The 23910-nt window shown below is 48.2% G+C and overlaps 1 protein-coding gene across 1 annotated transcript in view; it reads right to left on the bottom strand.

The window, feature by feature from the left end:
- Nucleotides 1–9480, bottom strand: part of TM9SF2 (transmembrane 9 superfamily member 2) — a 77537-nt gene extending 68057 nt beyond the window's left edge. Inside the window, exon 1 of the mRNA XM_077297068.1 lies at nucleotides 8841–9480. Within this exon, the coding sequence (XP_077153183.1) occupies nucleotides 8841–8966 (126 nt within the window). The 5' untranslated portion in view covers nucleotides 8967–9480. The remainder of the gene's footprint in view (nucleotides 1–8840) is intronic.
- Between the last annotated feature and the right edge of the window lie 14430 nt (nucleotides 9481–23910).

Genomic DNA, 23910 nt, shown 5'->3' with positions numbered 1-23910 from the left:
GATTTATTTTGATTGGGGCGAAAGGGGGGTGATTTAAACTTTTATATTTTTTTTATTTTTTTCACATTTTTAAAAACTTTTTTTTTTTTACTTTTGCCATGCTTCAATAGCCTCCATGGGAGGCTAGAAGCAGGCACAGCCCGATCGGCTCTGCTATGCAGCAGTGATCATAAGATCGCTGCTACACAGCAGATTTGCAGGTGTGCTGTGAGCGCCGACCACAGGGGGGCGCTCACAGCCACCGGCAATCAGTAACCATAGAGGTCTCAAGGACCTCTATGGTTACCTTCCTGACACATCGCCGACCCCCGATCATGTGACGGGGGTCGGCGATGCGCTCATATCCGGCCGCACGGCCGGATGCGGTAGTTAAATGCCGCTGTCTGCGCTTGACAGCGGCATTTAACTAGTTAATAGCGGCGGGTGATCGCGATTTCACCCGCCGCTATTGCGCGCACATGTCAGCTGTAAAAAACAGCTGACATGTCGCGACTTTGATGTGCGCTCACCGCCGGAGCGCACATCAAAGCGGGGGTCCCGACATGTGACGTACTATACCGTCACATGTCGGGAAGGGGTTAAAAAAATAAATAAAAAAAAAAAGCCGGATTACTCACCAGTAATGCTCTTTTAATGAGTCCACGACAGCACCCCACATGAGAGAGAGGGATCCGCCCCATAGGAACAGGAAACCTACAGAATAAAAGGAGGCGGTCCCCTCTCCTCCTCAGTTTAGTTTACAGAGTACAAAAAGGGAACCGCAAAAGCTTTAGTATTAATTCTTATTCAGCAACATAAATATCTTAAACTCTATACAACCATTATTTGTGAATTTAAAAGGAAGAGCTGTGCATAACTTAGGGAGGGTAGTAAATGGGTGCTGTCGTGGACTCATTAAAAGAGCATTACCGGTGAGTAATCCGGCTTTTTACCCTTCACCACGACAGCACCCCACATGAGAGATTTTCAGAGATTCATTATTTGGGTGGGATTACTGTATTAAGAACAGCTCTACCAAAGGTTAGATCAGAAGATGTAGATAGATCAAGTCTATAATGGTTGTAAAAGGTAGAAGGTGTAGACCAAGTTGCGGCCTTACATATTAAATGGATCGGTACATCTGCTTGTTCCGCCCAGGAGGAAGCCATGGCTCGTGTTGAGTGCGCTTTAATACCCGCTGGAGGAATCTCGCCTTTTGATGAATAGGCCAAGCAGATAGCATCTCTAATCCATCGAGATATGGTAGCTCTCGTGACCCCATGTCCTTTCTTGTAGCCCTGAAAGGAGATAAACAGAGCCCTACTCTCCCTCCATGTCTGACACCTTTCTATATAGGTCAGGATGGCTCTTCTGACATCTAAGGTGTGGAATTTATGCTGTTCTGGAGTTACAGGTGAATCAAAAAAGGAAGGGAGAAATATCTCTTGGGACCTGTGGTAGGTGGACGCTACCTTAGGGAGGTATGAGGGGTCTGGTTTTAGGACTATCCGATCATGGAATATCAGTAAGAAGGGTGGGTCTACTGATAGGGCCTGGATGTCGCTAACTCGTCTAGCTGAGGTTAGGGCTACCAAGAGGGCAACTTTATATGTCAGGATTTTTAAAGGTATTGAATCTAGTGGCTCAAATGGGGAGCTGGTTAAGGCCTCTAGCACTAGATTTAAATCCCACGGAGGTAGACGGGGAATATGGACCGGTTTACTACGTTCACAAGATTTTATGAATCTGGAGATCCACCTATTAGCTGCTATATTGCATCCATATAGGGCTCCTAATGCCGAGACCTGAACTCTTAAGGTGTTTACAGATAACCCCAACTCTCGGCCTTTTTGCAAGAACTCTAGAATAGGTGTGACTGGAACTTGCTTAGTGAACGGTACCGTGTAAAAGTCTAAGAATTTATTCCATACCCTACTATATATCAGGGTGGTAGATCTTTTCCTGCTCAATAAGAGGGTGTTTACTAGGTCTGCTGAGAACCCTCTTGATCTTAGTAGTTGCCTCTCAAATTCCATGCCGTCAAGTGAAGACCTTTCACTTGCGGGTGGAAAAAGGGGCCTTGGGACAGCAGCTTCTTGTCTGATGGGAGAATCCATGGATCGCATAGGCACATGGTCTGGAGACAAGAGAACCATGGTCTTTTCGGCCAGAATGGTGCAATGAGGATCACTCTTGCTTGTTCCCTCCTGATTTTTCTGATCACTAGAGGAATCAGAGACATCGGAGGAAAGGCGTATGCCAGCTGGAACCTCCAAGGATGGTGGAGAGAGTCCAACATATCTGGGTGATCCATGGCGTTCAGGGAAGCGAACCTTCTTACTTGCCGGTTGTGTTTTGTGGCAAATAGGTCGATTTGTGGTATCCCCCATGATTCTGTTATCATACTGAATATGGATCTGTTTAAGGTCCATTCCCCTTGACGTAACTCGTTTCGGCTGAGGTAGTCTGCCCTGATGTTCTCTACACCTCTGATGTGCAGGGCTGTTAGGGATGTTAGATGAGTCTCTGCCAGCTGGAAGATGTCTGCAGCTATGGTCATTAGACTTCCTGACCTTGTACCACCCTGACGGTTCACATATGCCACTGTGGTGGAATTGTCCGAGTAAATTCTTACATTTGCTCCTTGAATCTGCGGAAGAAAGTGATTTAAGGCATATTCTACCGCTTTTAACTCCTTCCAATTGGAGGAATATGACAATTCTGCCTGGTCCCAAGTATCTTGGGCCAGACTGTCTTTCATATGTGCTCCCCACCCAATAGGGCTGGCGTCGGTGGTAATTATTTTAGACGGGTCTATTATCCATGGTACACCCTCTGAGAGGTGGTCCATGTCTAGCCACCAGGATAGTGATTCTAAGACATCTTTGGAAAGAGTTATTCTGCTTTCTAGATGTCCGTCTTTTCCCTGAGCCGACAATACCTCATACTGTAATTGACGAGTATGAAATTGTGCCCATGGTACAGCAGGGATACATGATGATAATGACCCCAGTAAAGACATGCCCTTCCTTAATGTCATGTAGGGGTTGCGTATTGCGTCTGATACCCTTGATTGTATAGTCAGTTTCTTTGCCTTCTCGTTGACGTAGATGAGCCATCACTTCTAATATCACCTTAGTGAAGATGCGGGGAGCCATAGAAAGCCCAAATGGCATTGCAACATACTGAAAGTGACGAACCTGTCCTTCCAGGGTGACTGCTACCCTTAGATACTTTTGATGTTCGGCATGTATGGGAAGATGATAATAGGCATCCTTTAAGTCTATTCCGGCCATGACACACCTAGGAAACAAGAGTTTTATGGTTGAACTAATGGATTCCATTTTGAAGGTATGATTACGCAGGAAGGCGTTTAATCTCTTGAGATTTATGATGGTTCTAAATGAACCATCAGGCTTATTGATCAAGAATAAAGGGGAATAGAACCCCTTCCCTTCTTGATCCTGGGGAACTTCTATCAGGACTTTTTTAGACAGAAGGGATAGGATCTCTGATTCCAGAGCCCTTTGTTGGTCTTGACCTTTTGGAGATGTTACTATAAAGGAATCCCAAGGGATTCGGTCAAATTCCAATTTTAGGCCGTATTGTACAATGTCCAGAATCCACTGGCTGGATGTTATTTGTTCCCATCTGGGGAGGAAGAATTTTAATCTGCCGCCCACCTCCTGGTTAGCGGTATTTGCGTTTCGGGTTATGGGACCCGCTAAAAAAGGCACCTTTTTGCTTCGGGTCCTTCGACTCCCATCGCTCCCTTTGTTCGAACGGCTTGTTCCTGGTAAAGGGACGTCTTCTGAAGGCTCTCCTGTAGGATGGAAGATACTGGTTAGGGAAGCCTTTTTTCCTTTCTCCTGCTTTACTCAGGAGTTCATCCAGCGCTTTTCCAAAAAGGAACTCACCCTGGCAGGGGATCGCACAAAGTTTTGCTTTGGCCTGTGTGTCCCCTTTCCAGTTCTTTAGCCAGAGTGCTCGCCGGGCTGTGTTCACTAGGCCGGCTGACCTGGCTGCTAGGCGTAGCGAATCCACAGAGGCATCAGCTAGGAATGCTACTGCTTCTTTGATTAGAGGGAATTTCGGCAGGATTGACTCTCTCGAAGTTCTACCTCTAATCTGTTCCTCCAGTTGCTCCATCCACACTAGTAGTGACCTCGCAGTGCAGGTACTAGATATGGCGGGCCTGAACGCCCCCGTGTTGGCTTCCCACGACCTTTTTAGTAAAGCTTCTGCTTTACGGTCCAGCGGGTCTGTCAGGACTCCTGAATCCTCCACCGGTAAGACCGACTGTTTGGTTGTGGAGGCTACAGTGGCATCAACCTTCGGCACCTTTGACCAGGTATTTAGCTCCTCGTCGCTGAAGGGATAGCGTCTTTTAGAGGATGATGGTAGAAAACCTCTATTTTGCTTATCCCACTCTTTTTTTACTATTTCTTTAATAGTTTTTATGACGGGGAAGGACCTACGTTTCCTCTGTCCTAACCCCGCGAACATGATGTCCTGAGCCGATTTACTTTCTTTCTCATCTGAGCACCCCATCGTGCTTCTGACAGATTTTATTAAATTGTCCACACTGCTGTTGGGAAGACAAAGTCCCCCTTCAGTCTCGGATGAGCTCGGCTGGGATTCCGCTTCACCTGAGGATATACATACATCCTCTGACTGTGAACTGACTGGAGATTTGGACCTACTAAGCTGACGGGTACTGGTGGTACTTTTCTGCGCCAACCCCTGCATTTCTTCCCGGATTATGGCTCTGACCTCTGATGGAGTCATTATGTTCCTGCCGTAAGGTTTGCATGATACACTCCGAACACAGTTTTTTAACATAATCATCCGGGAGGGGCTGCGTACATAAAGCACATTCCTTGTGCTTGGACTTGTGTGTCCTTTTCTTAGTCTAGAGGAAAGATACAGGAGGAACATATATCAGCATATAGGAAGAGACTCTTTCAAAAACTCACCCAGTGAAGCTGACAGGTACCGGTTCTGGAGGCGGATTTCGTTTGGTGGTAGAACCCTTCTCTGGAGGTCGACCACCACTCTTTGTGCTGCTCCTAGCGCTTCTCTCCTTGCTAGGAGAACGCTGTTGCACTGCGGGCAAGTGCGCATCGTCGGCCGGTGAAGCCATCTTACACACACCGGCCCGACGCTAGCGCTGCATTTTTGAATCTGCCGCCCATTCTCCTGCCTCCCCGGACCAACCCGGAAGTGCTCCAGCGACTTCCGGGTTAGACGCGCCGCTCTCACTCACCATGCGGCGGCTAGAGATATTAAGCCGGCCGCAGCAGCGCGCGCGTCCTCACGGTGCCGGGCGGACCCACGGTGACCGGACCCGGACCGTGGATGCTTGGCCAGACGAGGGGGGAGGCTGCAAGCAGGGGCTCCCCCGCCGCTGCTTCTGGAACCGCAGCCCCTGCCATTCCCTCAGATACCGACGCAGGCGGGTGCATGGCCCAGGGATCCTCTTCATCTGTAGGTAAGCTGGATCCCTGTAGGAACAGGAAACCTAAACTGAGGAGGAGAGGGGACCGCCTCCTTTTATTCTGTAGGTTTCCTGTTCCTATGGGGCGGATCCCTCTCTCTCATGTGGGGTGCTGTCGTGGCGAAGGGTAAAATCACAATTTGATTATTCTCTATTAGTTTCCACATGCCACATTCACTGTAATAAACTGATCTATACTATGCGCTTTAGAACAGAATTATATTATTGGCCAAAAAAGCCAGGCCAGAAACAGCGTGTATGTGAAATTGCTTCTGCCGTTCTTTCAGACTGCTCCATTATCCTGATAACGCAATGATCATGGACTACAATAAAGGTGAAGTTTTACACTTGGTGAGTGCCACTTCATCCATTATTTCCATGCATGACATACACATCGCACTGACTCCTATTTGGCTTGCTTGTAGCAGCAAAGAAAGAATACATGTATTCAGGAGGCGAGCGCTCCCACCAGCCCCCTCACCAGTGATTGACACGCTGTGTGTATACCTGCAGATATACCAGGAGAATGATGGAGGGAGCATTCACCGTGTGGACACATGGGATCATAATCATGAGCCTGGGGTCTTCATATCTGCAGGCATGTCAGTCACCGGTGAGAGCTGGTGGAAGCGCCCACCTTGTGAATACACAGGATCCAGAATTCAGAGTGCTGTATCCCTCTACAGCTGCTATAGGCTACTTTCACACTTCCGTCGGTACGGGGCGGTCGCAAACGGTCGGCCCGACGTACCGACGGACGTTGTGCTAAATTTAGCACAACGGGGGCAGCGGATGCAGGCTTACGATGCATCTGCTGCCCAGTGTGATGAGCGGGGAGGAGGGGGCGGAGTTCCAGACGCACATGTGCGGTCGGAAAAAGCGGAACCGACGGACAAAAAAAGTTACATTGAACGTTTTTTAGGGCGTCGCGTCCGCCAAAACACGACGCATCCGTCGCATTCGACATGTGCCCATCCGTCGCTTATTCAAGTCTATGGGCAAAAAACGCATCCTGCAAGCACATTTGCAGGATCCGTTTTTTGCTCATAATGACGGATTGCGATGGAGGACAAAAGACGGAAGTGTGAAAGTATCCATAAGCCAAATGGCACAATGCTATTTCTTCAAATTTTGACTATCAGGACAATGGACCTGTCTGCACAATGGGAATATATGTACAATATCACAAGGAAGCAGAAAAGACACAATTAAATCAGGCAGTATGGTGCTTGTTAAACAGGACACGGTGACATGTCAGTAACAGGTTTGTCAGGTTTAATAGCCGGGATAGGTCACTACACAATGAGGCATTACAACCACCAGTGGGTGTGAACAGCAGAGTAAGGGCCATTATAGGAAATGTATATATTCAGGTACTGTATATGGATCTTCCATTTTATCTAGAGAATAAAAGCACATCGATAATGCAGTTTCTTTATAATTACACTGTACTCTTACATCTGTATACCAAGCCTAAATATACTGTGATTTGTAGCAGAATTCAGTGGTAGAAGTGACTTAAATGGAACCCGTCACCCCCAAAATCGATGGTGAGCTAAGCCCACCGTCATCAGGGGCTTATCTACAGCATTCTGTAATGCTGTAGATAAGCCCCCGATGTATCCTGAAAGGTGAGAAAAAGACGTTAGATTATACTCACCCAGGGGCGGTCCCGCTGCGGTCCGGTTCCGATGGGTGTCTCAGGTCCGGTCAGGAGCCTCCCATCTTCATTCCATGACGTCCTCTTCTGGTGTTCACGCCGCGGCACAGGCGTACTTTGCCCTGTTGAGGGCAGAGCAAAGTGCTGCAGTGCGCAGGCGCCGGGACAGGTCAGAGAGGCCATGAGTCTGCGCACTGCAGCACTTTGCTCTTTCCTCAACAGGGCAGACAAAGTACGCCTGCGCCGGAGCCGCGGCGTAAAGACCCGAAGAGGACGTCATGGAACGAAGATGGGAGGCTCCTGACCGGACCCGAGACACCCATTGGACCCGGACCGCAGCAGGCCCGCCCCTGGGTGAGTATAATCTAACGTCTTTTTCTCACCTTTCAGGATTCATCAGGGGCTTATCTACAGCATTACAGATTGCTGTAGATAAGCCCCCGATGACGGTGGGCTTACCTCACCATCAATTTTGGGGGTGACAGGTTCCCTTTAACACTTTTTCAAATAATCTTGATTCTGAAGAGTCTCATTTCTATTGGGCAACTACACCGTATAGCAGCAGAATTATAAATGCAGCAAGCGCACACACCAACATAGCACACAGGCTGTACTGGCCAATGGTCAACAAGCTTCTGTAAGGCCCCATTCACACGTTCAGTGTTTTACATCAGTATTCCTGAGCCAAAACCAGGAGTGGGTGATAAATACAGAAGTGGTGATGTGTTTCTATTATATTTTTCCTCTGATTCTCCCACTCCTGATTGTGGCTTCCAAATACTGATGTAAAATACTGACCAAATACTGAATGTGTGACCGTGGCGTAAGAACACTTGTTCCTGACTATCAGCCAGTCTCTCCAGGCCAGCAGTACGCCAAATCCTGGAGTGCAATGATTTATATGCTGCCATAAATATATATATATCTCTTTATTGAAAGATGTGCTGCTAATTAGAGGATATTCTAAGCTCACAGAACAGTCACATTCTCTGTGCATCGTACACTTGTCAGCCTGTATTAACAGTGCAGTAAATGACCCCGGATTAGGGGTCTTTTTACCACCTGTATCAGCTTGTGTAAGAGGGACAGAGCCCATTTCCAGACAAGCCCCTCTTACGTATCTGGTACTGACACTGGTTATAGAGGATCCTTCTCACTGCAGTGTCCTTTACCTATTTGCAGGGTGCTGGGAAAGCTTGGACGGCCAGTGTTTCACCGCTCACATTTCATACATTTTTCTTTTGCTGATCTGCAGAATTGAGTTTGCCATTACATACTATATATGCTCCTAACATGACAACGTACAGGTGCAGATGCCTGGTGTGTGGCATCCATCGTAGACGTCCGGCAGATGTGGCATCTCCTGTACACGCGGACATCATTCATTGTGCCAGCTTACATAGCACAATCACTTACTACAGACATCATCATCATCGCTCTCCCATAAATCTGCTTACAGCTGGGCTGTGAATCCAGGACCCCCACGTTTGGAGGCCTGCGCTGCCCTAGTCATATATATGATCACCATCTACGGGGGGCACCCCGAACACTACAGAGGGATGTGTAGGATACATGGCGGCCCTCTCAGTAATGGGGTCTCAGAGAGGGGTAGGAACATACAGCCTGCGCTCACACCTGGAGATGGCCATGGAGCACAAGCCCCTGCACCGCCGGTGGTCACATGACCAGGGAGGCCCCGCTCACCTTACACTCCGCCGTCTCTTTCCCCGGCTCACAGAAGCTGACAGGAGCCAGGCCCGGCAGGTAGAAGGCAGCCCCGGGCCTGGGGATGGCCGCCAGCAGGAGAAGCAGCAGTGCGGAGCTCGCCATCACTGAGGGTCACCGTACAATCGCTTCCTGCTCCGCAGACACGTCACCCGCTCTGACGTCCGCCACAGAACTGCAGCCTGCACCGCAGTCTCCGCCCCCACTTCCGGGTCCGATGTCACGTGACCGCGCCTGGAATCACTCTGCAGTCACAGGGTATGCGATTGACCGGTTTCTATGGAAACGAAGCTGTGACCCAGAGACGTGTGACTGTCCCCAGCCCTGCTGCCACAGCTACGGTCACACCTGACACCCTGCGTGTTCTGTACGTGTCACTCAGGTTGTCAGAGGAATGGGAGACTTGACAGGACTGCCAGGTAGCCCCCTACAGGCAGGGAAGGGACGTGGAGGGGTCTCCTCTGTTACTCCCTGATGGAAAAGACCTCAGCAGATGTGAAGATGGCGCAGGCCACAGAGCCGATGTGGCATTGTCCTTACAATACACCTGGTGGCTGTGGAGTACCCTCTGAGTGGTCCGGGACCACCTTCCTACAGCTCAGTCCCACCCCACTATATTGCTGCCCCTGACACTGGCACTTCCCCCTGTAAGTGACTCTGCCGGTGCAGAGGTGCCAGGGCTAATGGGAGCGCGAGGGGGTGGCCGCCGTAACGGCACATACTGGTAATACAGGGGTTAACCGCTTTCTGGCCAAAGTGCTGGATCTGCGGTGTGACTGCTCCAGAGCGGTGAAGGGGTTAAAGGGCCAGCCGGTGATAGTGGTAGTCAGGATACTGGTGGCCTGTGCTACAGAGTAGCCCCATCATTAGCCCCGACAAGTCCTTATTGTGACGAGCCTGGGTGACGATGGGCTAATACGCGGACATCCCTGCAGATACTGGTGGCCTGTGCTACAGAGCAGCCCCATCATTAGCCCCGACAAGTCCTTATTGTGACGAGCCTGGGTGACGATGGGCTAACACGCGGACATCCCTGCAGATACTGGTGGCCTGTGCTACAGAGTAGCCCCATCATTAGCCCCGACAAGTCCTTATTGTGACGAGCCTGGGTGACGATGGGCTAACACGCGGACATCCCTGCAGATACTGATGGCCTGTGCTACAGAGTAGCCCCATCATTAGCCCCGACAAGTCCTTATTGTGACAAGCCTGGGTGACGATGGGCTAACACACGGACATCCCTGCAGATACTGATGGCCTGTGCTACAGAGTAGCCCCATCATTAGCCCGGACAAGTCCTTATTGTGACGAGCCTGGGTGACGATGGGCTAATACGCGGACATCCCTGCAGATACTGGTGGCCTGTGCTACAGAGCAGCCCCATCATTAGCCCGGACAAGTCCTTATTGTGACGAGCCTGGGTGACGATGGGCTAATACGCGGACATCCCTGCAGATACTGGTGGCCTATGCTACAGAGTAGCCACATCATTAGCCCCGACAAGTCCTTATTGTGACAAGCCTGGGTGACGATGGGCTAACACGCGGACATCCCTGCAGATACTGGTGGCCTATGCTACAGAGCAGCCCCATCATTAGCCCGGACAAGTCCTTATTGTGACGAGCCTGGGTGACGATGGGCTAATACGCGGACATCCCTGCAGATACTTGTGGCCTGTGCTACAGAGTAGCCACATCATTAGCCCCGACAAGTCCTTATTGTGACGAGCCTGGGTGACGATGGGCTAACACGCGGACATCCCTGCAGATACTGGTGGCCTGTGCTACAGAGTAGCCACATCATTAGCCCCGACAAGTTCTTATTGTGACGAGCCTGGGTGACGATGGGCTAACACGCGGACATCCCTGCAGATACTGGTGGCCTGTGCTACAGAGTAGCCACATCATTAGCCCCAACAAGTCCTTATTGTGACGAGCCTGGGTGACGATGGGCTAATACGTGGACATCCCTGCAGATACTGGTGGCCTGTGCTACAGAGTAGCCCCATCATTAGCCCCGTCAAGTCCTTATTGTGACGAGCCTGGGTGACGATGGGCTAATACGCGGACATCCCTGCAGATACTGGTGGCCTATGCTACAGAGCAGCCCCATCATTAGCCCCGACAAGTCCTTATTGAGAGGAGCTTGGGTGACGATGGACTAATACGCGGACATCCCTGCAGATACTGGTGGCCTGTGCTACAGGGTAGCCACATCATTAGCCCCGACAAGTCCTTATTGTGAGGAGCTTGGGTGACGATGGACTAACACGCGGCCATCCCTGCAGATACTGGTGGCCTATGCTACAGAGTAGCCCCATCATTAGCCCCGACAAGTCCTTATTATGAGGAGCCTGGGTGACGATGGGCTAATACGCGGACATCCCTGCAGATACTGATGGCCTGTGCTACAGAGTAGCCACATCATTAGCCCCGACAAGTCCTTATTGTGACGAGCCTGGGTGACGATGGGCTAATACGCAGCCATCCCTGCAGATACTGGTGGCCTGTGCTACAGAGTAGCCACATCATTAGCCTGGACAAGTCCTTATTGTGACGAGCCTGGGTGACGATGGGCTAATACGTGGCCATCCCTGCAGATACTGGTGGCCTGTGCTACAGAGTAGCCCCATCATTAGCCCCGACAAGTCCTTATTGTGACGAGCCTGGGTGACGATGGGCTAATACGCGGCCATCCCTGCAGATACTGGTGGCCTGTGCTACAGAGTAGCCACATCATTAGCCCCAACAAGTCCTTATTGTGACGAGCCTGGGTGACCATGGGCTAACACGCGGCCATCCCTGCAGATACTGGTGGCCTATGCTACAGAGTAGCCACATCATTAGCCCCAACAAGTCCTTATTGTGACGAGCCTGGGTGACCATGGGCTAACACGCGGCCATCCCTGCAGATACTGGTGGCCTATGCTACAGAGTAGCCCCATCATTAGCCCCAACAAGTCCTTATTGTGACGAGCCAGGGTGATGATGGGCTAATACGCGGCCATCCCTGCAGATACTGGTGGCCTATGCTACAGAGTAGCCCCATCATTAGCCCCAACAAGTCCTTATTGTGACGAGCCAGGGTGACGATGGGCTAATACGCGGCCATCCCTGCAGGTTTGGGGCACATTGGCCGCAGGCTGCGCGTATAACGTACACACGTCACATCCCGAGCCAGAAGGGGGACATTTATTATTACCCATGGTAGTAAGGCAATCTGTCACAGCTTGTATGAAGATTAGAAGGTTGTAGTTAGGGGCCATGTATCTAGGCATTGGGATTAGAATTTGTTTTATTGAAGGATAAAAAAGGAACATACAATCAAATATGCAGATTTCCAATGTAATCCAGAGCCGTCTAAGGCTAATGTGCACGTTGTGTCTTGGAAGGGAGATTCCACCCGGAGTCTGACGAAAAGGATCACGCGCTGAGACGTCAGACGCCAAGGAAGAATGATGTGGAAGGAAGCCTCAGCTGTCGCTCTCTTCTCCATCATCATTGCTTGTGATGACAGATGGAGGTGGGCCCAGTGCGGGTGCTGGCATCGGGCCCCATAGTGGTCGCGTGGCCTGCCGCCTGTATGCCACTGCCCCTGGTCTAGGGCAGGCAATAGTGAATGCACACATCACTGACGTTTCTGCTGACATTGCTCGCTACACATCTACACCTGAACGATGTAAGCAGAGTGAGAATCTGGCCGATATTGTTCACCACTGTTACTGGATTGGATCAACAAAATCAGGTTCTTAGTAGAGTGGAGCGAATTTGATCGGGTCCCTGCTTATTCGGCAAGCTATTGATCAGGTCCCTGCTTATTCGGCAAGCTATAGCGCTTACCGAATAAACTGCACATGCAGCTGCGGAGCTGAACAGCAGATTAGCCAGCGTGCTCCATGTATTCGGATCCCCTCTGCAGCTTATTCGGTAAGCACTATAGCTTGCCGAATAAGCAGGGACCCGATCAAATTTGCTCTTCTCTAATTACAAGGCTACGCATTTCAGTATTATACCAACACCTTTCTCAGGCCGAGGATAATCTCACAACCGAAGAAGGTGCCACTACAACGCTGAAACGCATAACCTTGTAATCTGAGTTAGTTGATCCAATAAAAGTGGTGAACAATACTAAGAACTAATTCTCTACTTCAGGGCTGCTTTCCCCCCCCCCCTTTTTATGATGTCCCATAGACTATAAACGTCTGGGCGGTCCCGCTTCTATTCTTCAGTGATATAGTAACACAGCTACAAGTGATCAGAGACAGCCAGATTCCCCATAGAGAATGCACAGATGGTTTATTACTGTCTGCACATTCTCGATCTCTGTATACACAGTGCTAAACAAGTGTTGTGCATGCAGTAATGGTAAGCTCTGATGGCGCTTCCTATTCCATACATGTGATCTCTGTGTATAGGGAGGTATCAGGAGCTGTTGGGTCATAGGGGACCCAGATACCTTTGCTATGGAGCCAGCAGGCTGTATTTCCCTTGTAAATGGAGCTAATATACAAACCCAAGTTACACAAGAAATGAGGTGAAATTGGAAATATTTAAATATAGAAACGTCCCCTAAAGTTCTGTTATGGCCTTATTGAATTTTAAAGAGAAAGCTGAAAGCGGAGAATCCCTACTGAGAGGTAGACACAGGTGTAACTTTCGTCATGTGAACTGTCATTTAGAGCTCATTCAGATGTCAGTTTTCTGTGTACGAGTGCTGTCCATGTTTTTCATGCATAGCATGCTTACCTATGGTAGTCTACGGTGGTCCAGTTTTGTTTAAACAGCATTCATTGTGCAGTAAAAATACGCAGGCAACATGATTCTTTTGGTTAGTACAACTACAGCAATATATGCAACTTACAAAACCTACAAAAAGCAAAATGAGCAAAAACCCTGCTGTAACTAAATAAGTAAAAAGCAAGTGCATTGAAATAACAGAGGGTTCTTAGTAATACTGTTTTTGATCAAAAATAGCATAAAAGCCATTCCACCTCGACAAGGTGACTCTGATCAGGATGATCCTACACTGTCTAATATTAAAAGCTTACTATGTGTCAGAGTTGACCTTAGTGTGTGAATAAGGGCGGATAAAAGGAACGGGTCCCGATCAATGGACACCAGTCTGGGGAAGCCTTTAAGTGTAATTTCCAGCTCAGGAAAGAAAGGCCACACCCCGGCTTGCACAGAATGCAAAAATACAAAGAAAAAAACACAACAATTGAGTTTGGTTTGAGTTGAAATACATGCAACACATAAACACATGTAACATCAGAATGCCAGAAGCCCACATAATGAATGTGTCCTACGTAAATTACGCTAGACAATACCACTCCAAAAGGAGCCACCTAATAACCCACTCCATACTACTACATTGAGAATTCGGAGACAAACTGAGTATACTGGGTTAAAACAGAATACTTTATTAATAAATCCGTCAAGTGACAAACAGTACAAAAAATTATTTATATTAAAAGACAGGACAGGATGTATGGAAGATCCCCAGCACCATCAGCCCTCCATTAGTATAGAAAGATTCTAAGTGGCAAGACACCAGCCCTCCATAAAGTATGCGCTGTAGGGATTCACTCGCTCAGATGCGTAGGATGAAACAGGAGGCAGATTCTCTTCAGTGTTCATGTAGGTTTATTCACTCCATAAACCATTTAAGTCAGCAAAATAAAGGTAAACAGTCTTACAAATAGCCTTTGGCTCAGGCATAGGGAAGCAAATGTCCGTTCCTTCAGGCTCAGTCCTGAAGCCTTAACTCACTGTGGAGGCTTGCCCCTCCACACACACAGACTCCTGTCTGTAGTGTCCGCCCTGGACACATGGAAATCTGTCCACCATGACAGAGTCCCACACTCACATGTGCCAAACACACCTCCATTATGTAGCCTGAAACCACACCCAGGTACCTGTCACATGATTAGACATGTGGTTCTGACATCACCACAGGTCCTGAAACAAACATAGATAGGCATGGTTATGCCCCTTACCCAGGGGTGAGGTATATGGGTAGCCAGACCCTCCCATCTCTCATAGCTACCCGTAACCCGGACCCAAATATACTTAAACACTTCCTTATTGCTTTATGTGCATTACAGAAAACACTCCGGGTCACATCACAGCGACAAGCCTTCTCTACGATACATACCTCCCGTCGACTATCCAACCTTTAGCCACGCTACAGCGCATACAATAACCAAGTGGTTTATACAAAAGTAATGAATATACTAGAGCCGCGCTTACCCAAACGAGATATGCCAAGGTAACAAACACTGGATAGGTGGTGGTACCGGGTAGGATCTTGAAGACGCCCCAACGCACTTTTCGCTTCTTTAGTATACAGCTTTTTCAAGGTGCCGGGGATCTTCCATACATCCTGTCCTGTCTTTGAATATAAATAATTTTTTGTACTGTTTGTCACTTGACGGATTTATTAATAAAGTATTCTGTTTTAACCCAGTATACTCACATAAACACATGTTCACATTGGCCATAAAACATGCAAAACCTACAAGAAACAAAATGAGCAAAAACCCTACTGTAACTAAATACCCATATATACTCGAGTATAAGCCAAGACCCCTAATTTTGCCACAAAAAACTTGGAAAACTTATTGACTCGAGTAAAAGCCTAGGGTGAGAAATGGAGCAATTACTGGTAAATTTAAAAAATAAAAATAGATACCAATAAAAGTAAAATTAATTGAGAAATTAGTAGGTTGTTTTTGAATATCCATATTGAATCAGGAGCCCCATATAATGCTCCATACAGTTTATGATGGACCCCATAAGATGCTCCATACAAAATACGACCCATATAATGCTCCATACAGTTCATGCTGGGCCCCATAAGATGCTCCATATTAAAATATTCCCCATATAATGCTGCATAAAAGGTTAATGATGGCCCCATAAGATGCTCCATAGAATAATATGCCCCATATAATGCTGCATAAAAGGTTAATGATGGCCCCATAAGATTCTCCATAGAATAATATGCCCCATATAATCAGGACCATATTTGCCACTAGGCACTTGAGGGCACGTGCCTAGGGCGGGACGATGCGGGGGGGGTGCGGCACCTGAGCAGGGTTTTTTTTTAAGAAAGTCCGGGCCCGGGTCACCTTAAATCGCCCACCCGCCCGCTTGCCTGCCTCCTTGCCCCCCTTGAAGACATCAGTATGATTCATACTCACCTACTCCAGGGCTCCAGCGATGCCTGGTCTGGTCTCAGCGACAGCAGCTCATCCTGTGTGAGCGGTCAGGTGGTACCGCTCATTAAGGTCATGAATATGCGACATATTCATGACCTTAATGAGCGGTACCACTTGATCGCTCACACAGGACAAGGGTGCTGCGCTGGGACAGAGGTGGAGGATTCCGTTCTGCGCGGTGAGTATAATGACAGCCAGGGAGGACGGGGGGAGGATGAAAGAGGACCGTGGACGGGGAGCGGAGCCATACAAGATGGGAGAGGCGGGGAGCCGATGAGCCATGTATGGAGGGGGCCAGGGGGGAGAGATGACGAGCCATGCATACGGGGGGTGGTGTTGTAAATTAGACTTTTTTGGCTCCCTCTAGTGGTTACTGGTGATTTGACTCTGGGATTTCCTTCCCTCTGTCTGCACCCAGCTGGGTCGTTACTTCAGGGGTGTTGCTATATAAACCTCCTGGAACCTTAGTCCAGTGCCTGGCATCGGTGTTATCAGACACATTCTGTTTGCTCCTGTTTGCTGGTCCTGGTTCGTGTTAAATTAAGCTAAGTCCTGCTTCTTTGTTTTTTGGGTTATTTGCTTGCTCTCATTTTTGTCCAGCTTGTACTAAATGTGATTCCCGACCTTGCTGGAAGCTCTAGGGGGCTGGTGTTCTCCCCCCGGGCCGTTAGACGGTTCGGGGGTTCTTGAATTTCCAGTGTGGATATTTTTGATAGGATTTTTTGTTGACCATATAAGTTATCTTTCTATATTCTGCTATTAGCTAGTGGGCCTCTCTTTGCTAAATTCCTAGCTCATTCTTATGTTTGTCTTTTCCTCTTACCTCACCGTTATTATTTGTGGGGGGCTTCTATCCAACTTTTTGGGGTATTTCCTCTGGAGGCAAGAAAGGTCTTTCTTTTCCCTTCTAGGGGTAGTTAGCTCTCCGGCTGGCGCGAGACGTCTAGGATCAACGTAGGAATGTTCCCCGGCTGCTGGTATTTGTGGTGCTAGGATTAGTTATATGGTCAGCCCAGTTACCACTGCCCTATGAGCTGGTTTTCTGTATTTACTGACTTAGCATTATTCCTGAGACCCTCTGCCATTGGGGTCATAACAGTATGCCAGGCCAATATTGAATGTTTAAAGCATTGCAGAAGTGGGATAATAAGAAAGGAAATTCTGAGGTTTTTTTTTTTCCTTCCTTCTCTTCCTCCCCTTTACCTTTGAGTGGCGTGTGCTTGCTGCAGACATGAATGTGCAGACCTTGATTACAAGTGTTGACCAGCTGGCAGCTCGTGTGCAGGGTATACAAGATTTTGTTACCAGTAGTCCTATGTCTGAACCTAAAATACCTATTCCGGAATTGTTTTCTGGAGATCGATTTAGGTTTAGGAATTTCAAGAATAATTGTAAATTGTTTCTTTCTCTGAGACCCCGTTCATCTGGAGATTCTGCTCAGCAAGTTAAAATTGTTATTTCTTTTTTGCGGGGCGACCCTCAGGATTGGGCTTTCTCGCTAGCGCCAGGAGATCTGGCATTGGCGAATATTGATGCGTTTTTTCTGGCGCTCGGATTGCTTTACGAGGAACCCAATCTTGAAATTCAGGCAGAAAAAGCCTTGCTGGCTATTTCTCAGGGTCAGGATGAAGCTGAAGTGTATTGCCAAAAATTTCGGAAATGGTCCGTGCTTACTCAGTGGAATGAGTGTGCTCTGGCCGCAAATTTCAGAAATGGCCTTTCTGAAGCCATTAAGAATGTGATGGTGGGTTTCCCCATTCCTACAAGTCTGAATGATTCTATGGCGCTTGCTATTCAAATTGACCGGCGTTTGCGGGAGCGCAAAACCGCTAATCCTCTGGTGGTGTTGTCTGAACAAACACCTGATTTAATGCAATGTGATAGAATTCAGACTAGAAATGAACGGAAAAATCATAGACGTCAGAATGGGTTGTGTTTTTACTGTGGTGATTCTACACATGTTATATCAGCATGCTCTAAACGCCTAACAAGGGTTGTTAGTCCTGTCGCCATTGGTAATTTGCAACCTAAATTTATTTTGTCTGTGACTTTAATTTGCTCTTTGTCTTCTTACCCTGTTATGGCGTTTGTGGATTCAGGTGCTGCCCTGAGTCTTATGGATCTGTCATTTGCCAAGCGCTGTGGTTTTGTTCTTGAACCGTTAGTAAATCCTATTCCTCTTAGAGGTATTGATGCTACGCCATTGGCGGAAAATAAACCGCAGTTTTGGACGCAGGTGACCATGTGCATGACTCCTGAACATCGGGAGGTGATTCGTTTTCTTGTTCTGCATAAAATGCATGATTTGGTCGTTTTGGGTCTGCCATGGTTACAGACCCACAATCCAGTCCTGGATTGGAAGGCAATGTCTGTGTCAAGTTGGGGCTGTCAGGGAATTCATGCTGATTCTCCGCCGGTGTCTATTGCTTCCTCTACTCCTTCGGAAGTTCCTGAGTATTTGTCTGATTATCAGGATGTATTCAGTGAGTCCAGATCCAGTGCTCTGCCTCCTCATAGGGACTGTGACTGCGCCATAGATTTGATTCCAGGTAGTAAATTTCCTAAGGGAAGATTATTTAATCAGTCTGTACCTGAGCATGCCGCAATGCGTTCATATATCAAGGAGTCTCTGGAGAAGGGGCATATCCGTCCATCCTCTTCCCCTCTTGGTGCGGGATTCTTTTTTGTGGCTAAGAAGGACGGATCTTTGAAACCTTGTATTGACTATCGGCTACTGAATAAAATCACTGTAAAATTTCAGTATCCTTTGCCTCTCTTGTCGCACTTGTTTGCCCGGATTAAGGGAGCCAAGTGGTTCACCAAGATAGATCTTCGTGGTGCATACAACATTGTGCGCATTAAGCAAGGTGATGAATGGAAGACTGCATTTAATACGCCCGAAGGTCATTTTGAGTACTTGGTGATGCCTTTTGGGCTTTCTAATGCTCCCTCAGTATTTCAGTCCTTTATGCATGATATTTTCCGGAAGTATCTGGATAAATTTATGATTGTTTATCTGGACGATATTCTGGTTTTCTCTGAAGATTGGGACTCACATGTGGAGCAGGTCAGGATGGTGTTTCAGGTTTTGCGTGAGAATGCCTTGTTTGTTAAAGGCTCAAAGTGTCTCTTTGGAGTACAGAAAGTTCCCTTTTTGGGGTTTATTTTTTCCCCTTCTGCTGTGGAGATGGACCCAGTCAAGGTCCGAGCTATTCATGAGTGGACTCAACCCACGTCAGTTAAGAGTCTTCAGAAGTTCTTGGGTTTTGCTAACTTCTACCGTCGTTTTATCGCTAATTTTTCTAGCATTGTTAAACCTTTGACGGATATGACCAAGAAAGGTTCTGATGTTGCTAACTGGGCTCCTGCAGCCGTGGAGGCGTTCCAGGAGTTGAAGCGCCGGTTTACTTCGGCGCCTGTTTTGTGCCAGCCTGATGTCTCACTTCCCTTTCAGGTCGAGGTGGATGCTTCTGAGATTGGGGCAGGGGCCGTTTTGTCACAGAGAGGCCCTGGTTGCTCGGTGATGAGACCATGTGCTTTCTTCTCTAGGAAGTTTTCGCCTGCTGAGCGGAATTATGATGTGGGCAATCGGGAATTACTGGCCATGAAGTGGGCATTTGAGGAGTGGCGTCATTGGCTCGAGGGTGCTAAGCATCGTGTGGTGGTCTTGACTGATCACAAAAATTTGATGTATCTCGAGTCTGCTAAACGCTTGAATCCTAGACAGGCCCGCTGGTCATTGTTTTTCTCCCGTTTTGACTTTGTGGTCTCGTATTTACCAGGTTCAAAGAATGTGAAAGCTGATGCTCTTTCAAGGAGCTTTGTGCCTGACTCTCCTGGAGTCACAGAACCTGTTGGTATTCTTAAAGAAGGAGTTATTTTGTCAGCCATTTCTCCTGATTTGCGACGTGTGTTGCAGAGATTTCAAGCTGGTAGACCTGACTCTTGTCCACCTGACAGACTGTTTGTTCCTGATAAGTGGACCAGCAGAGTCATTTCCGAGGTTCATTCCTCGGTGTTGGCAGGTCATCCGGGAATTTTTGGCACCAGAGATCTGGTGGCTAGGTCATTTTGGTGGCCTTCCTTGTCACGGGATGTACGCTCATTTGTGCAGTCCTGTGGGACTTGTGCTCGAGCTAAGCCTTGCTGTTCCCGTGCCAGCGGGTTGCTCTTGCCCTTGCCTGTCCCGAAGAGGCCTTGGACACATATTTCCATGGATTTCATTTCTGATCTCCCGGTGTCTCGGGGTATGTCTGTCATCTGGGTGGTATGTGATCGCTTTTCAAAAATGGTCCATTTGGTGCCTTTGCCTAAGCTGCCTTCCTCTTCCGATCTGGTTCCTGTGTTCCTTCAGAATGTGGTTCGTTTACACGGCATTCCTGAGAATATTGTGTCTGACAGAGGATCCCAGTTTGTTTCCAGGTTCTGGCGATCCTTTTGTGCTAGGATGGGCATTGATTTATCGTTCTCGTCTGCCTTTCATCCTCAGACTAATGGACAAACTGAGCGAACTAATCAGACTCTGGAAGCTTACTTGAGGTGTTTTGTTTCGGCAGATCAGGATGATTGGGTGACCTTCTTGCCGTTGGCTGAGTTTGCCCTAAATAATCGGGCTAGTTCCGCTACTTTGGTTTCGCCATTTTTCTGCAACTCTGGTTTCCATCCTCGTTTTTCCTCGGGACATGTGGAGCCTTCTGACTGTCCTGGAGTAGATTCTGTGGTGGATAGGTTGCAGCAGATCTGGAATCATGTGGTGGACAACTTGAAGTTGTCACAGGAGAAGGCTCAGCGTTTTGCCAACCGCCGCTGCGGTGTGGGTCCCCGACTTCGTGTTGGGGATTTGGTGTGGCTGTCTTCTCGATTTGTTCCTATGAAGGTCTCCTCTCCTAAATTTAAGCCTCGCTTCATCGGTCCTTACAAGATATTGGAAATCCTTAATCCTGTGTCCTTTCGCTTGGATCTTCCGGTTTCGTTTGCCATTCACAACGTGTTCCATAGGTCTTTGTTACGACGCTACGTTGTGCCTGTGGTTCCTTCTGCTGAGCCTCCTGCTCCGGTGTTGGTTGAGGGCGAGTTGGAGTACGTGGTGGAGAAGATCTTGGATTCTCGTCTCTCCAGGCGGAGGCTTCAGTATTTGGTCAAGTGGAAGGGTTATGGTCAGGAGAATAATTCCTGGGTGGTTGCCTCTGATGTGCATGCGGCCGATTTGGTTCGTGCCTTTCACGCTGCTCATCCTGATCGCCCTGGTGGTCTTGGTGAGGGTTCGGTGACCCCTCCTTAAGGGGGGGGTACTGTTGTGAATTAGACTTTTTTGGCTCCCTCTAGTGGTTACTGGTGATTTGACTCTGGGATTTCCTTCCCTCTGTCTGCACCCAGCTGGGTTGTTACTTCAGGGGTGTTGCTATATAAACCTCCTGGAACCTTAGTCCAGTGCCTGGCATCGGTGTTATCAGACACATTCTGTTTGCTCCTGTTTGCTGGTCCTGGTTCGTGTTAAATTAAGCTAAGTCCTGCTTCTTTGTTTTTTGGGTTATTTGCTTGCTCTCATTTTTGTCCAGCTTGTACTAAATGTGATTCCTGACCTTGCTGGAAGCTCTAGGGGGCTGGTGTTCTCCCCCCGGGCCGTTAGACGGTTCGGGGGTTCTTGAATTTCCAGTGTGGATATTTTTGATAGGATTTTTTGTTGACCATATAAGTTATCTTTCTATATTCTGCTATTAGCTAGTGGGCCTCTCTTTGCTAAATTCCTAGCTCATTCTTATGTTTGTCTTTTCCTCTTACCTCACCGTTATTATTTGTGGGGGGCTTCTATCCAACTTTTTGGGGTATTTCCTCTGGAGGCAAGAAAGGTCTTTCTTTTCCCTTCTAGGGGTAGTTAGCTCTCCGGCTGGCGCGAGACGTCTAGGATCAACGTAGGAACGTTCCCCGGCTGCTGGTATTTGTGGTGCTAGGATTAGTTATATGGTCAGCCCAGTTACCACTGCCCTATGAGCTGGTTTTCTGTATTTACTGACTTAGCATTATTCCTGAGACCCTCTGCCATTGGGGTCATAACAGGGGGGGAATGGAGATGAGCCAGAGCCACCCATGCATACAGGGAGGGGGAGATGAGCCATGCATACAGGGAGGGGGGAGATGACTGAGCCACCCATGCATACAGGGAGGGGCAGATGAGCCACGCATACAGGGAGGTGGGGGAGATGACTGAGCCACCCATGCATACAGGGAGGGGGAGATGAGCCACGCATACAGGGGTGGATGGGAGATGAGATGAGCCACGCATACAGGGAGGGGGGGAGATGACGGAGCCACCCATGCATACAGGGAGGGGGAGATGAGCCACGCATACAGGGGGGATGGGAGATGAGATGAGCCACGCATACAGGGAGGGGGGGAGATGACTGAGCCACCCATGCATACAGGGAGGAGGAGATGAGCCACGCATACAGGGAGGGGGGGAGATGACTGAGCCACCCATGCATACAGGGAGGGGGAAATGAGCCACGCATACAGGGGGGGTGGGCCATTATACAGTATGCATGGAGCATCATATGTGGCCATTATACAGTATTGAGCATCATGTGTGGCCATTATACAGTATGGAGCATCATGTAGAGCCATTATACAGTATGGAGCATCATGTGTGGCCATTATACAGCATTGAGCATCATGTGTGGCCATTATACAGTATTGAGCATCATGTGTGGCCATTATACAGTATTGAGCATCATGTGTGGCCATTATACAATATGGAGCATCATGTGTGGCCATTATACAGTATGGAGCATCATGTGTGGCCATTATACAGTATTGAGCATCATGTGTGGCCATTATACAATATGGAGCATCATATGTGGCCATTATACAGTATGGAGCATCATGTGTGGCCATTATACAGTATTGAGCATCATGTGTGGCCATTATACAGTATTGAGCATCATGTGTGGCCATTATACAATATGGAGCATCATGTGTGGCCATTATACAGTATGGAGCATCATGTGTCGCCATTATACAGTATGGAGCATCATGTGTGGCCATTATACAGTATGGAACATCAAGTGTGGCCATTATACAGTATGGAGCATCATGGGTGGCCATTATACAGTATGGAGCATCGTGTGTAGCCATTATACAGTATAGAGCATCATGTGTGTGGCCATTATACAGTATTGAGCATCATGTGGGGTCATTATACAGTATGGAGAACTGTGTGCGGCCATTATGCAGTATGGAGCATCATGTGTGGCCATTATACAGTATTGAGCATCATGTGTGGCCATTATACAGTATGGAGCACTGTGTGGCCATATTTTTTTGTTTATAATTATTGTTTATGAAACAGTGTGATCAGCAGTGCTAAATGGGTGTGGTTGGGACGTGGATATGAGTGTGACTAGTTGTGAAATGGGTGTGGTCAGAGGCGTGGCCTAAAATTTGCCGCGGCGCACTAAGCGCACCACAAACTTTATACCTCTTTCCCTTCTTCAAAAGTTGGGAGGTACCGCATTTGCCAGATCCAAGCAAGTGCCGCAAGTCCCATAGGGAATGAATGAGGCCAAACGCAGTTTTGCTGTAAGTGATCTGTTATGCGGCAGATGCAGAAAAAATCCCCGATCTGCTGCAAAAGGCTACTTTCACATCAGCGATTCTTGCCAAAGTCACTGCCGATAGTGTCATACTCACCAAAGGGGGAGGCAGCACTAAAAGTGCCTAGGGCAGCAGAAACTCTAAATACGGCCCTGCATATAATGCTGCATAAAAGGTTAATGATGGCCCCATAAGGTGCTCCATAGAATAATATGCCCAATATGCTGCTCCATAAAGGTT

Source organism: Ranitomeya variabilis, chromosome 3, assembly GCF_051348905.1.
Source record: "Ranitomeya variabilis isolate aRanVar5 chromosome 3, aRanVar5.hap1, whole genome shotgun sequence".
NCBI lineage: Eukaryota > Metazoa > Chordata > Amphibia > Anura > Dendrobatidae > Ranitomeya > Ranitomeya variabilis.
The sequence above is the reverse complement of the archived record's forward strand: the minus strand, read 5'-3'. Positions and strand labels throughout refer to the sequence as shown.